At 40.5% G+C, this 13551-nt stretch overlaps 1 protein-coding gene across 2 annotated transcripts in view; it reads left to right on the plus strand.

The window, feature by feature from the left end:
* Nucleotides 1-13551, plus strand: part of Cfap210 (cilia and flagella associated protein 210) — a 47577-nt gene that overhangs the window by 31223 nt on the left and 2803 nt on the right. For both annotated transcript variants that reach the window (XM_045148059.1, XM_004651725.2), the window contains exons 7-8: nucleotides 519-711; nucleotides 3130-3294. In XM_045148059.1, coding sequence (XP_045003994.1) covers nucleotides 519-711; nucleotides 3130-3294 — 358 coding nt within the window. The remainder of the gene's footprint in view (nucleotides 1-518; nucleotides 712-3129; nucleotides 3295-13551) is intronic.

The following is a 13551-nucleotide window of genomic DNA, read 5'->3' on the forward strand; positions in this document are numbered from 1 at the left end:
TAAATTTTTTTTAATATATTTTTTAAATTAGTGAACTTGGGCCGAAGAGATGGCTTAGAGGTTAAGCGCTTGCCTGTGAAGCCTAAGGACCGTGGTTTGAGGCTCCATTCTCCAGGACCCACATTAGCCAGATGCACAAGGGGGCACACGTGTCTGGAGTTCGTTTGCAGTGGCTGGAGGCTCTGGCGTGCCCATTCTCTCTCTCTCCCTCCCTCTTTCTCTCTCTGTGTCTGTCGCTTTCAAATAAATAAATTTAAAAAAATTAGTGAACATGCTGAGCATGGTGGTGCATGCCTTTAATCCTAGCACTCAGGAGGCAGAGGTAGGAGGATCACTGTGAGTTCAAAGCCAGCCTGAGACTACATAGTAAATTCCAGGTCAGCATGGGCTAGAGCAAGACCCTACCTCAAAAAGCCAAAATAAATAAATAAATAAATATCTCAAATTTCATAATGTAATTACACTAACTCCAATACAGATCTGGTCAGGAAGATTTGACCAGTATTTTTTTTTTTCAGGCTAATGGAGGAACGGAGAGAAAGAATAAATAACTTTCTGAGTGAACAAATAAAAGAAAAACTAGATAATGAAGATTTGATTATTGCTAGGGAAATTGCAGAAACTGAGGCTGAATGGGAGAAAAAAGAAAAAGAAAAACAAGAAAAAAATGAAGCTGAATTGAAAACAATTGCAGAACATAGAGCCACTGTGGTAAACAATTCAATCTTGACAAATAGACAAATTTAAGGCTTTCCCACTGTGGTTTCTACCTCTTCTGCCTCTCTCATTCAAAAACTAGCAGAGATTTGAAAAACAGTACATGAATTATCTTCCTATATTCTTTTTTCCCCTTTTTATTGACAGCTTCCATACTTACAGACAATAAATCATGATAATTTCCTCCCCTCCATCTGCCCCTTCACAAATCCACACTCCATCACATCCCCTCTCTCTCTTAGTTATTTTTGATGTCTTTATCTTTTCCTCCTATTATGATGGTCTTGTGAAGGTATTGCTAGGCACTGTGAGGTCATGGATATCCAGGTCAATTTCTGTCTGGTTGATTGCATTGTAAGTAGTCCTACCCTTCCTTTGGCTGTTACATTCTTTCCACGACCTCTTCCACAATGGACCCTGAGCCTTGGAAGGTGTGATAGAGATATTTCAGTGCTGAACATTCCTCTGTCACATCTTCTCAGCACTATAGTGCCTTTGGGTCATCCCAGTGGTTACCATCATCTGAAAAGAAAAGACTCTCTAATCAAAAGTGAGAGTAGCATCAATATATGGGTATGAACATTAAATAAAGTGCCTATAGGGCAATTTGGTGAGAATAATATATGCATTTAGCCAGACAAGAGCAGATATTACACTCCTAATGCTCATGACCTTCCCCACCATAGGCTTTTGATTAGGTTTTCAGTACCAGGCATGTATTCCCTCTCATAGGGTGGGTCTCCAGTCCCTATATGTATATTTTTAAAATTATTTATTTGAAAAGGAGGAGAGAAAATGGATGGCTTCTGCTCCAAAAGAACTCCAGATGCTTTTACCACTTTGTGCATCTGGTTTACTGGGTACTGGGGAATTGAACCCATTTTGTCAGGCTTTGCTAGCAAGTGCCATCTCCTCAGTCCTCTTCCCATATTCTTAAAACCAATGTTTACTTTCAAACAGAAGAGAATATGACAATCAACTACTAATATAGTTGTGGAAAACCACCTATGTACAAAGATAGTTATTGATCTTTCATTTAAATATTTTAAGAGAAGCCAAGTACAATTTACCTGGTTCTACTTCCTTATTTTTTAATCTTTTTTTTTTTTTTTCAAGGTAGGGTCTTACTCTAGTCCAGGCTGACCTGGAATTAACTATGTAGTCTCAGGGTGGCCTCAAACTCATGGCTATCCTACCTCTGCCTCCCAAGTGCTGGATTAAAGGCATGCGCCACCACGCCCAGCTCATATTTTTAAATCTCTTATTATTACTTTATTTTTTCAAGGCAGGGTCTCACTCTAGCACAGACTGACTTCCTGGAACCCATTCTGAAGTTCCAGACTGGCCTCAAATTCCCAGTGATCCTCCTACCTCCGCCTCACTAGTGCTGGGATTAAAGGTGTGTGCCACCATGCCAGCTTATTTCTTAATATTTTAAATATTGGGGGGGGGCGGGGGCTGGAAAGATGGCTTAGAGGTTAAATGCTTGCCTGTGAAACCTAAGGACCTCAGTTCAAGGCTCAATTCCCCAGGACCCATGTAAGCCAGATGCACAAAGGGGTGCATGTGTCTGAAGTTTGTTTGCAGTGGCTAGAGGCCCTGATGTGCCCATTCTCACTCTATCTGCCTCTTTCTCTCTGTGTCAAATAAATAAATAAAAATATTTTTAAAAAGAAAGAAATATCTGGACATGCAGAGGTAGGAGGATCGTCATGAGTTTGAGGCTACCATGAGACTACATAGCGAATTCTAGGTCAGCCTGGGCTAGTGCAGGACCCTACCTTGAAAAAAAAACTTTAAAAAAAAGGAACGGGGGCAGGGAAGGAGGGAAAGGGAGAATCTCCTGGATACGAGAGAAGTTGCTTGCTGACTGGGTTTGATTGCCCAGTACTCGTATTCTTTTTGTTTTTTTGAGGTAGGGTCTCGCTGTAGCCCAGGATGACCTGGAGTTCACTATGTAGTCTCATGGTGGCTTTGAACTCACAGTGATCCTCCCACCTCTGCCTCCCAAGTACTGAGATTAAAGGAGTTCACCGCCATGCCCAGCCCACATTCTTTTAAGTGTTTCCCAACATTATACCTGGAAGCAACCTACATGCATGCAGTGTTCTCTCACTGCTCCTGGCTTTTTGCCTGGAGGATTTTTTTTCTCTTTTTCTTTAAGTATTTGATTTATTTTAGAGAAAATAAGAGAAAAAGAAGAAGACAGAGAGTGAGAATAGGTGCTCCAGGGCCTTCTGCCCCTGCAAACAAACTCCAGGTGCATGCACCACTTTGTACATCTGGCTTTATGTGTGTATTGGGGATTTGAACCCTGGTCATCAGGCTTTACAAGCAAGCACCTTTAACTACTGAGTCATCAGGGTATTCTAAAACAGATTTTAAGTTTTTCTTTTACCCTTCAACATACAGATGAAACATAAAGAGGAACAAGAAAAACAAAGAGAAATAGATTCTAAAGAACAGTTGATGGATATTATAAAAGCAGACCAGATCTTCTGGGAACTTGAGAAGGAGAAAAGTCTCAAAGCCAGTAAAAAACGCCGAGAACTTCAAGATGCCCACATCCAACAAATGGTAATTATTACTAACTTTCATATTTATTTATTTACTTATTTTATGAGAGATAAAGAGAGAGAATGGGCACACCAGGGCCTCTAACCACTGCAAATGAACTCCAGATGCATGGGCCGTCTTGTGCATCTGGCCTTATGTGGGTCCTGGGGAATGGAACCAGGGTTGTTAGGCTTTGCAGGCAAACACTTTAACCGCTGAACCATCTCTTCAGCCCTTTTATATTTATTTTAGCAGGAATATATAATACAGCCAGGTGTGGTGGCACACACCTTTAATCCCAGCACTTGGGAGGCAGAGGTAGGAGGATTGCCGTGAGTTCTAGGCCACCCTGAGACTACATAGTGAATTCTAGGTCAGCCTGGGCTAGAGTGAGACCCTATCTCAGAGGGGGGGGGGGAAGCAGCACTCAGGAGGCAGAGGTAGGAGAATCCCCATGAGTTCGAGGCCACCCTGAGACTACCTAGTGAATTCCAGGTCAGCCAGAGCTAGAGCAAGACCCTACCTCAAAAAACAAACAAAAAAAGGAAAAAAGAAAAGAAATATATAATACAGAATTCATGCTGATTTTCTTTCTCCCAAGCAGTTTCCTTTGTTGGATAAGAACAAGCCATTATGGTTATGACACAATTAAATCTGTAAAAACTGTGGAGTTTGTTTCTGCACTGAGGTTCTCATACTGTGTGTCTGTGCACATGTATGTATAATGTATGCACATGCGTGTACAGTGGCACTCCCTGTGTGCATAGGCCACAGTAGACGGTCGAGTGTTTCCTTATTGCTCTTTGCATTGCTTTCTTTGTCTCTCATTGGACCTGGAGCTGCTGTTTGTTTTGATCATTGTGCTGTCCAGTGAGTCCCAGTGACTCTCCTTTGTCCACTTCCCTCAGATGTGAGGCACATGAGGTGGTTCCTGTTTTATTACTTGAGTGCTGGGGACCGCAAGCATTCTTACTCATTGAGGCATCTCTTCTAGCTCTTCCTCCCTCCCTCCCTTATCTTTTCTGATTTCTAATCTTTTATTTGTGTGTATGTGTGTGTGTGTGTGTGTGTGTGTGTGTGTGTGAATACCAGTGTCTCTTGCCACTGCAAAGGAACAGCAGATGCTAGTGCCACTTAATTGCATCTAGCTTTATGTGGGTGGCTAGTGAATTGAACCCAGGCCAGCAGGCTTTGCAAACAAGTACCTTTAACCACTGAGCAATCTCCCCAACTCTACTGACTTCCAATCTTTTTTTTTTAATTTATTTTTGTTTTTTATTTGTTTGCAAGGAGAGAGAAGAGATAGTGACAGATAATGGGTATACAAGGGCCTTCATCCACTGCAAATGAACTCCAGGTGCATGTGCCCCTTTGAGCATCTGGTTTTATGTGGGTGCTGGAGAGTCAAACCCAAGACATTAGGCTTTGCAGACAAGCACCAGTCCCACTGACTTTGAATTTTTTAAAAAATTATTTTTATTTCTTTTTTTGAGAAAGAGGCAGAGAGAGATTGAGAGAGCACATGCCAGAGCCTCCAGCTGCTGCAAATGAACTCCAAACACATGTGCCACCTTATGTGGGTCCTGGGCAATAGAACTTGGGTCCTTTGGCTTTGCAAGCAAGTGCCTTAACCACTAAGCCATCTCTCCAGCCTTACTTCCAATCTTATATATAATATTTTATCTTATATAATATTTTCCATTTTTTCAAGCTCTTGGTATTTATCAACAATTCAACAAATAGCATATAAGCCTTATTTGTGTTGTAGAAATCAGTGATTTAAAGTCTGATATTTCAGGCCTGGAAAGATGGTTTAGAGGTTAAGGCACATGCCTGCGAAGCCTAAGGATCCAGGTTTGATTCTCCAGGTCCCCCGTAAGCCAGATGCACTTGGTGGCACCTGTGTCTGGAGTTCATTTGCAGTGGCTGGAAGCCCTGGTGTACCTATTCTCTCTCTCTCTGATCAATAAATAAAAATAAATCTTAAAAAAATTAAAACAAAGTCTGATATTTCACATTCATATGATTGTACCATTCCCCCATAAATTTCGGCACATTGAGATGATCAGTTTTAGATCAATACAAATATTTTTATGAATATTAAATATATTCATATGTAGAAAAATAGCTTGTTTCATAACAATATTTCTTTGTGTATATGTGTTTGTGGTGTGTGCATGGATGTGTATGGACATGTGTGTGGGTGTGTGTATGTGTTTGGAGGCCAGAGGTTGATATCATGTGGCTTACTTTATTCTTCTTAAATATTTATTTATTTGAGAGAGAGAATGGGCATTCCAGCACCTGTAGCCACTGCAAACGAATTCCAGACTCATGTGCCATCTTGTGCATCTGGCTTACATGGGTTCTGGGAATCGATCTGGGTCCTTCTTTTTATTTGCAAGCAGAAATGATAGATAGGTAGATAGACAGGCAGGCAGACAGACAGACAGACAGACAGACAGAAAGTGAATAAATAGGTACTCCAGGGCCTCTAGAATGAACTCCAGATGTATGCACCACTGTGCATCTGGCTTTATGTGGCTACTAGGGAATCTAACCAGGGTCCTTAGGCTTTGTAGGCAAGCACCTTAGCTGCTGAGCCATCTCTCCATATCTGGCTTCCTTGATACTCTCCGCATTATTTATTGAGGCAGGGTCTCTCTCTTGAGCCCAGAGCTCTCTGACTCAGCCTACTTGCTTTGAGGATCCTGCCTGCCTCCTTAGTGCTGTGATTACTGGCAGCCGTCACACTTACCTGGTATTGACTTGGGTGCTGGGAATCCAAACTCAGGTCCTCACATTTGCACACCAAGGGCTGTATGCACTGAGCCACCTGCCAAAGCTCAGCATTTCTTAAAATGCTGTCAGACAAAAGGAAAAACTGTTAACCATAGAAAAGCCATTAAAACCATCTTATCCAAAGTAAATTAACATAAAAATTCTAAGACAAAATGAATTTGTTTGCTCAGTTGAGGGACATCTAGGCTGGTTCTATTTCCTAGCTATTGTGAAGAGAGCGGAAATAAACATGTTGTGCAAGCATCTCTAAGATATTGAGAAGAGTTCTTAGGATATATGTCTAGGAGTGGTAAAGCTGGGTCATATGGTAGATCTATTTTTAGCTGTCTTAGGAACCTCCACATTAATTTCCACAATGGCTGTACCAGCTTATATTCCCACAAATGGGGTTACAGGGTTTCTCTTTTTCTGCATTCTCACCAGCATTTATTGTCTTTTGTTTTCTTTTTTAAAAAATATTTTTTATTTTTATTTATTTGAGAGAGAGGGGGGAGGGGGAGAATGAGTGTGCCAGGGCCTCCAGCCACTGCAAACAAATTCTAGATGCATGCACCACCTTGTGTTTCTGGCTTACATGGGTTCTGCGGAATCAAACCTGGGTCCTTTGGCTTTGCAGGCAAGCAACTTAACCACTAAGCCATTCCTCCAGCCTATCATTTGCTTTCTTGATGATAGCAGTTCTGACAGGAGTGATATGAAATCCCAAAGTAGTTTTAATTTGCATTTCCTGATGGCAAAGGAGGTAGAACAATTTTTAGATGTTTATATGCCATCAGTATTTCTTCTGAGAACTCTCTATGTAGTTCCATAGCCCATTTAAAAAATATTTTATTTTTATTTACTTATTTGAGAGAGAGAAAGACAGAGAGAATGGGTGTGCCAGGGCCTCCAGCCACTGCAAATGAACTCTAGATGCTTGCACCACCTTGTGCATCTGGCTGATGTGGGTACTGGGAAGGTCCTTAGGCTTTGCAGGCAAGCATCTTAACCACTAAACTATCTCTCTAGCCCCAGAGGCCCCCCCTTTTTTTATTGGGCTCTTTGATTTTTTTTTTTTTTTTTAGTTTTTTTGAGTTCTTTGTATATCCTGGATATTAATCCTCTATCAGATGTATAGCTGGCAAAGATTTTCTCCCATTCTATAAGTTGCCTCTTTACTCTATTCACAGTGTCCTTTGCCATACAAAAGCTTTTAATTTCTGGAGGTCCCAGTGGTTGATTAGTGGTTTTATTTCCTGAGCAACTGGGGTTATATTCCAAAAGTTATTGCCTATGCCAGTACACTAAAGTGTTCCCCCTACTTTTCCTCTAGCAGTTTCAGAGTTTCAGGTCTGATACTAAGGTTTTTGATCCATTTGGATTTGATTCTTGTGTATGGAGAGAGACAGGATCTATTTTTATCCTTCTACATGTAGATATCCAGTTTTTCCAGAACCAGTTGTTAAGGAAGCTGACTTTTCTCCAATGAATATTTTTGTCACAACTCAGATGGCTGTAGCGACTTGGATTTGCATCTTGGTCTTCTATTCTAGTTCATTAACCTACATGTCAGTTTTTGTGCCAGTACCAAGCTGTTTATGCTATGATTGCTCTGTAGTATAGCTTAAAATCAGGTACGGTGATACCACCAGCCTTATTTTTGTTAGTCAAAATTGTTTTGGCTATTCGAGGTTTTTTTGTATGTGTGTTTACAAATGAATTTTAGGATTGGTGTTTCTATTTCCATGAAAAATGCCATTGGAATTTTGATGGGGATTGTATTGAATGTGTAGATTGCTTTTGGTAAGTTTGACATTTTTCATAATATTGGCTTTTCCAATCCAGGAACATGGGATGTCTTTCCATTTCCTAGTGTCTTCTGCAATTTCTCCCTTGAGTGTTTTAAAGTTTTTTCTTTTGTAGAGATCATTCACTTCCTTGGTTTATCCCAAGGGTACTTTATTTATTTATTTTTGGTGCAATTGTGAATGGGAGTAACTCCCTGATTTCATCCTCAGCATGTTTGTTGTTAGTATATAGGAAGGCTACTGATTTCTGTGTGTTTACTTTGTGTCCTGCTACGTTGCCTTATTGCTAGGGCAAAGACTTCTAGTACTACATTAACTAAAAGTGGGGACAGTGGACACCCTTAATTTGTTCCTGATTCTAGTGTAGTATTATGTTTGATAAAGGTTTGTCATAAATAGCCTTTTTTTGTTTTGTTTTGTTTTTCAAGGTAGGGTCTCAGCCTAGCCTTGTTTTGGTTTTCAAGGTAGGGTCTCAGCCTAGCTCAGGCTGATCTGGAATTCACTATGTAGTCTCAGGCTGGCCTCAAACTCATGGTGATCCTCCTACCATTGCCTCCCAAGTGCTGGGATTAAAGGCGTGTGCCAACACGCCCAGCTTATAAATAGCCTTGATTATGTTGAGATATGTTCTTTCTTTTCCTACTTTCTTTAGGACTTTTACCATGAAGGGATATTGGAGTTTGTCAAATGCCTTTTCTGCGTCTACTGAGATGACCATGTGATTTTTGTCCTTCAACCCATTTATAGTGTATTACATTTATCTATTTGCATATATTGAACCATCCCTGCATCTCTGACATAAAGCCAACTTGGTCAGGATGAATGATCTTTTTGTTATATTCTTTTTTTCTGTTTACCAATATTTTGTTGAGAATTTTTGCATCTACGTTCATGAGAGAGATTGGTTTGTAATTTTCCTTTTTTATTTTTTTTGTTTGGTTCTTTTGAGGTAGAGTCTTGCTCTAGCCTGGGCTGACCTAGAATTCACTATGTAGTTTCAGGATGGCCTCAAATTCATGGCAGTCCTCCTACTTCTGCCTCCCAACTGCTGGGATTAAAGGCGTGTGCCACCATGCCCAGCTGTAATTTTTCTTTTTTTTTTTTGTTCTATCTTTGTCTGGTTTTGGTATCAGGGTGATTTTGGTTTTATAGAAGGAGTTTAGTAATATTCTTTTCTATTTTATGGAAAAGTTTGAGAAGCATGAGTGTTAGTTCTTCCATGAAGGTCTGATAAAATTCACCAGTGAATCCATCTGAACTTGGGCTTTTTTAATTAGGAGATTTTTTTTTTTTAATAACTGCTTGGATCTTCATACTTTTTGTAGGTATATTTAAATAATTTATCTCACCTTGATTTAATTTTGTTAGGTCCTATAATTCTAGGAAATCATTCATTTCTTTCAGATTTTTTTTTTTTTGGTTTTCTAAGGTGGGGTCTTGGTCTATGCCAGGCTAACCTGTAACTCACTATGTAGTCTCAGGCTGGCATTGAGCTCAGGGTGATCCTTCTACCTCTACCTCCCAAGTGCTGTAAGCCATTGAAAGTTTCTTACAGAGACTAGTCAGAAGCGTCCCCACAGGAGAGTATAGCTGTGGGAGCTGAAGAGGCGAGATTCTTGGGCGACAAACATAATAGGTGGTGCAGGGCATGTGGCCCCATCTGGGTGGACAGACTGCTGGGCTGCTTTGTGAAATGTGTTCAAATGCAATGCCTACTTAAAAGAAAAAAAGTCTGTAACATGTACAGTATGCCCAAGTAAATGTCAAGAGTCCTGTCACTTCTCACTGAACACACACGCAGCCAAAACCCTTTCCTTCCGGGAAGTGGTCTGGGAAGGATAACCCACATTCCAGGGGACAGTAGGCCCCGAGGGCGGGCTGAGACTCCTTGAGGAGCTCCGGCACCGCTGTCGCAGAGGGCCTCCGCACCGCCCCGGAAGACTTGGTTGCGGTTGTACCACGCGGTGCGGACGTCGTGGCCGACATCAGCCTGGAACCAGGGAGCACCTCCGGGTCGCCCCTGCCGGAAGGAAGTGCCGGCTTGCCGAGGGCCCTGGCCACCAAGCACTTATCAAGCGAAGGATGCATTCGTGGAAACATCCCAAGGCTACATCCCACACCAGTTGGTTTCCCCAGATGCTCCACAGTGGTAGACATCCATGCCGCCTTCCGGGAGGAGGCGTGCTTGTGTCGCCCCTAAAATCCTCTCCCCCGAAGGGGCTAGAGCACTCCATGCAGGTGTGTTCCTGACACGGGCCGTGCTCTGGCACTTCCACCCCAAGCCCAAGAGGGGAAGGCCTCTTTCAGATTTTCAAACTTGGTGGAGTGTATGTTCTTATAATTTTCTGAAATTGTTGGTTATCTGTTGTAATGGTGCCTTTTTCATATCTAATTTTATTAATTTGTGTCGCTTCTCACCGTGTTTTGGTCAGATTTGCTAAGGGTTTATCAATATTGTTTATACTTTCAAAGAACCAACTCTTTGTTTTACTTTTTTTTTTTCTATTTCGTTAACTTCTGCCCTAATTTTTATGATTTCTTCCTATCTACTGATTTTTGGTTTGCCTTGTTCTTTTTCCAAAGCCCTAAGGGGAAGCATTAAGTTTTTTACTTGTGGCCTCTCAATTTCTTAATATAGGCACTTAGAGCTATAAATTTCCCCCTTAGGACTGCCTTCATTGTGTCCCAAAGTTTTGGTATATTGTTTTCTCGTTATCATTTGATTCTATGAATTTTTTGGCTTCATTTTTGATTTCTTCAATGACCCCATTCATCATTCAGTAGTATACTACTTAGTTTCTATGATTTTTGTGTATGTTCCTGTTTTTCTTGTTGTTGATTTGTAGACTAATCCCATTGTGATCAGATAGAGTACAAGGAATTAGTTCAATTTTCCTGTATTTGTTAAGGTTTGCTTTCTCTCCTACTATATGGTCTATTTTAGAGAATGTTCCATGTGCTGCAAAAAAATAATGTGCATTTTGCAGCATTTGGATTGGAATAGTCTATAGATATTTGTTAGGTTCATTTAATTCAGATGTCTGTTTACTTTTTGCCAGGATGACCTGTCAGTCGATGAGAGTGGGGTATTGAAGTCACCAAGTACAATTTTTTAAAAAATTTTATTTATTTATTTATTTGAGAGCAGCAGACACAGAGAGAAAGACAGATAGAGGGAGAGAGAGAGAATGGGCACGCCAGGGCTTCCAGCCTCTGCAAACTAACTCCAGACGCGTGCGCCCCCTTGTGCATCTGGCTAAAGTGGGACCCGGGGAACCGAGCCTCGAACCAGGGTCCTTAGGCTTCACAGGCAAGCGCTTAACCGCTAAGCCATCTCTCCAGAGCACCAAGTACAATTTTGCTTCATGTTATCTGTGACCTTAAGTCTAATAGTGTTTGTTTGATGAAATTAGGAGTACTAATGTTAGGTGCATTTATGCTTAAAATTGTAATGTCCTCCTGTTGAATTGTTCTTTTAATCAATATAAAGTGAACTTCATTATCTTTCCTCACTAATGTTGGTTTGAAGTCTATCCTGTCAGATAGTAGGATAGCAACACCTGCTTGTTTTCTAGGCTCATTTGCTTGAAATACCACTTTTCCATCCTTTCACCCTAATATAGTGTCTGTCTTTTATGGAGAAGTTAGTTTCTTGGAGGCAACAAACAGAAGGATCCTGCCTTTTAATCCAGTCTGCAAATCTGTCTTTTGGTTGGGGCAGTGAAACCATTGATATTATTATTCAAATACATGTGTTTATTCTTGCTGTTCTTCATGTTTATAGTGCTTCCTGTTTTCCCTTTACTCTCTTGTGTTAACTATTATTTGAGTATGGGTTATTTTTTCCTGTTTCCTCGTGTATGCCTTTCTTTCTCTTCAGTGTGGAGGATCCCTTCAAATATTTTCTACAAAGCTAGTTGAGAGTTCATATATTCCTTAGGCTGTTTTTTTTGTTGTTGTTGTTTTGTTTTTTTGGTGGAATATTCTTATTTCTCCATCAATTTTGATGGATAGGTTTGATGGATAAAGTAATTGTGGTTGGTTGACAGTTGTTATCTTTCAGAACTTGGAATTCATCATTCCAAGCCATTCTGGTTTTTTAAAAAATTATTTTTATTTTGATGCTGAGCATGGTGGCTTATGCCTTTAATCCCAGGACTTGGGAGGCAGAGGTAGGAGGATCACCATGAGTTTGAGGCCACCCTGAGACTACATAGTAAGTTCCAGATCAGCCTGGGCTAGAGTGAAACCCTCTTCAAAAAAAATGTATTTTTATTTTGAGAGAAAATGAGAAAAAGGGGCAGAAAGAAAGAGAGAGAGAGAATTGGCAAGCCAGAGCCTTCAGCTTGCTGTAAACAAACTCCAGACCTGTGTGCCCCCTTGTGTGCATGTGCGACATTACATGCTTGCATCACTGTGTGTCTGACTACATGGGAACTAGAGATTTGAACATGAGTTCTTAGACTTTGCAGGCAAGTGCCTTAATCACTAAGCCATCTCTTCAGCCCCCCTTCTGGCTTTTAAAGTTTGTGTTGAATAATCTGCTGTTATCCTGATGGGCTTGCCTTTTTAAGTTATTTGCTTTTTGTTTTTTCTCTGCTTTCAATATATTTTCTTTGGTTTGTGTGTTGGGTAGTTTAATTAAAATATGCAAGAAGTTCTTTCCAAGTTTTGCCTGCTTGGTGTTCTAAAAGCTTCCTGTATCTACACTGGCATTTCTTTCCCAATTTTGGGGAAATTCTCTTCTATGATTTTGTTGAAAATGCCTACCCTGAGCTGGGCATGGTGGCTCACTTGGGAGGCAGAGGTAGGAAGATTGCCATGAGTTCAAGGCCACCCTGAGACTACGTAGTGAATTTCAGATCAACCTGGGCTACAGGGAGACCCTACCTCAAAAAACAAACAAACAAAAAATGCCTACCCTGCCTTTGGAGTAAAATTCTCCTACTACTATACCCTGAATTCTTTTTTTTGGTTTTTCGAGGTAGGGTCTCCTTGTAGCCCAGGCTGACCTGGAACTTACTGTGTAGTCTCAGGGTGGCCTTGAACTCACGGCAATCCTCCTACCTTTGCCTCCTGAGTGCTGGGATTAAAGGTGTGCTCCACCATGCCCAGCTTTATACCCTGAATTTTTGTTTGATATTTCCATAGTGTCCAAAATATCTTGAAATTCCTAATCATACCTTCGTATTAGCTTGTCTTTTTCTTTGTTGGACTGTATTTGATCTGTCACCTGGTCTTCCAGTTTAGATATTCTGTTCTCTCCTTCATTCATTCTACTAGTGAGATTTTCTAGAGTTTCATTTGACTTACTGTGTTTTTCATTTATAGTATTTTTAGTTGGTTTTTCTTCAGTATTTCTATTTCCTTGCTCACGTCTGTATCGACCTCCTTATTTCATTAAGTTGGTTTCTGTGTTCTCCTTCAGGAGTTTATTTTCTCCTTTGATTCTCATTCTTTTGAAATCTTTGTCAGGCATTTCATCTATAGTAGTCTCACTGGAGGTCATTTCTGATGGAGTTGTAATTTTTGATGGAATTATACTGTCTTAATTTTTTATGTTTCTTGTATTGTAATGTAGAGATTTTTGCATCTTGGGTTAACTTGATGCTTAGGTTTTCTAATTATCTGCAGTATTCCTAGATGTGTAAATGTCACATTATATATCTTCAGGGTTAGAGCTTAATGT

This window comes from Jaculus jaculus, chromosome 4 (assembly GCF_020740685.1).
Source record: "Jaculus jaculus isolate mJacJac1 chromosome 4, mJacJac1.mat.Y.cur, whole genome shotgun sequence".
NCBI classification, from domain to species: domain Eukaryota; kingdom Metazoa; phylum Chordata; class Mammalia; order Rodentia; family Dipodidae; genus Jaculus; species Jaculus jaculus.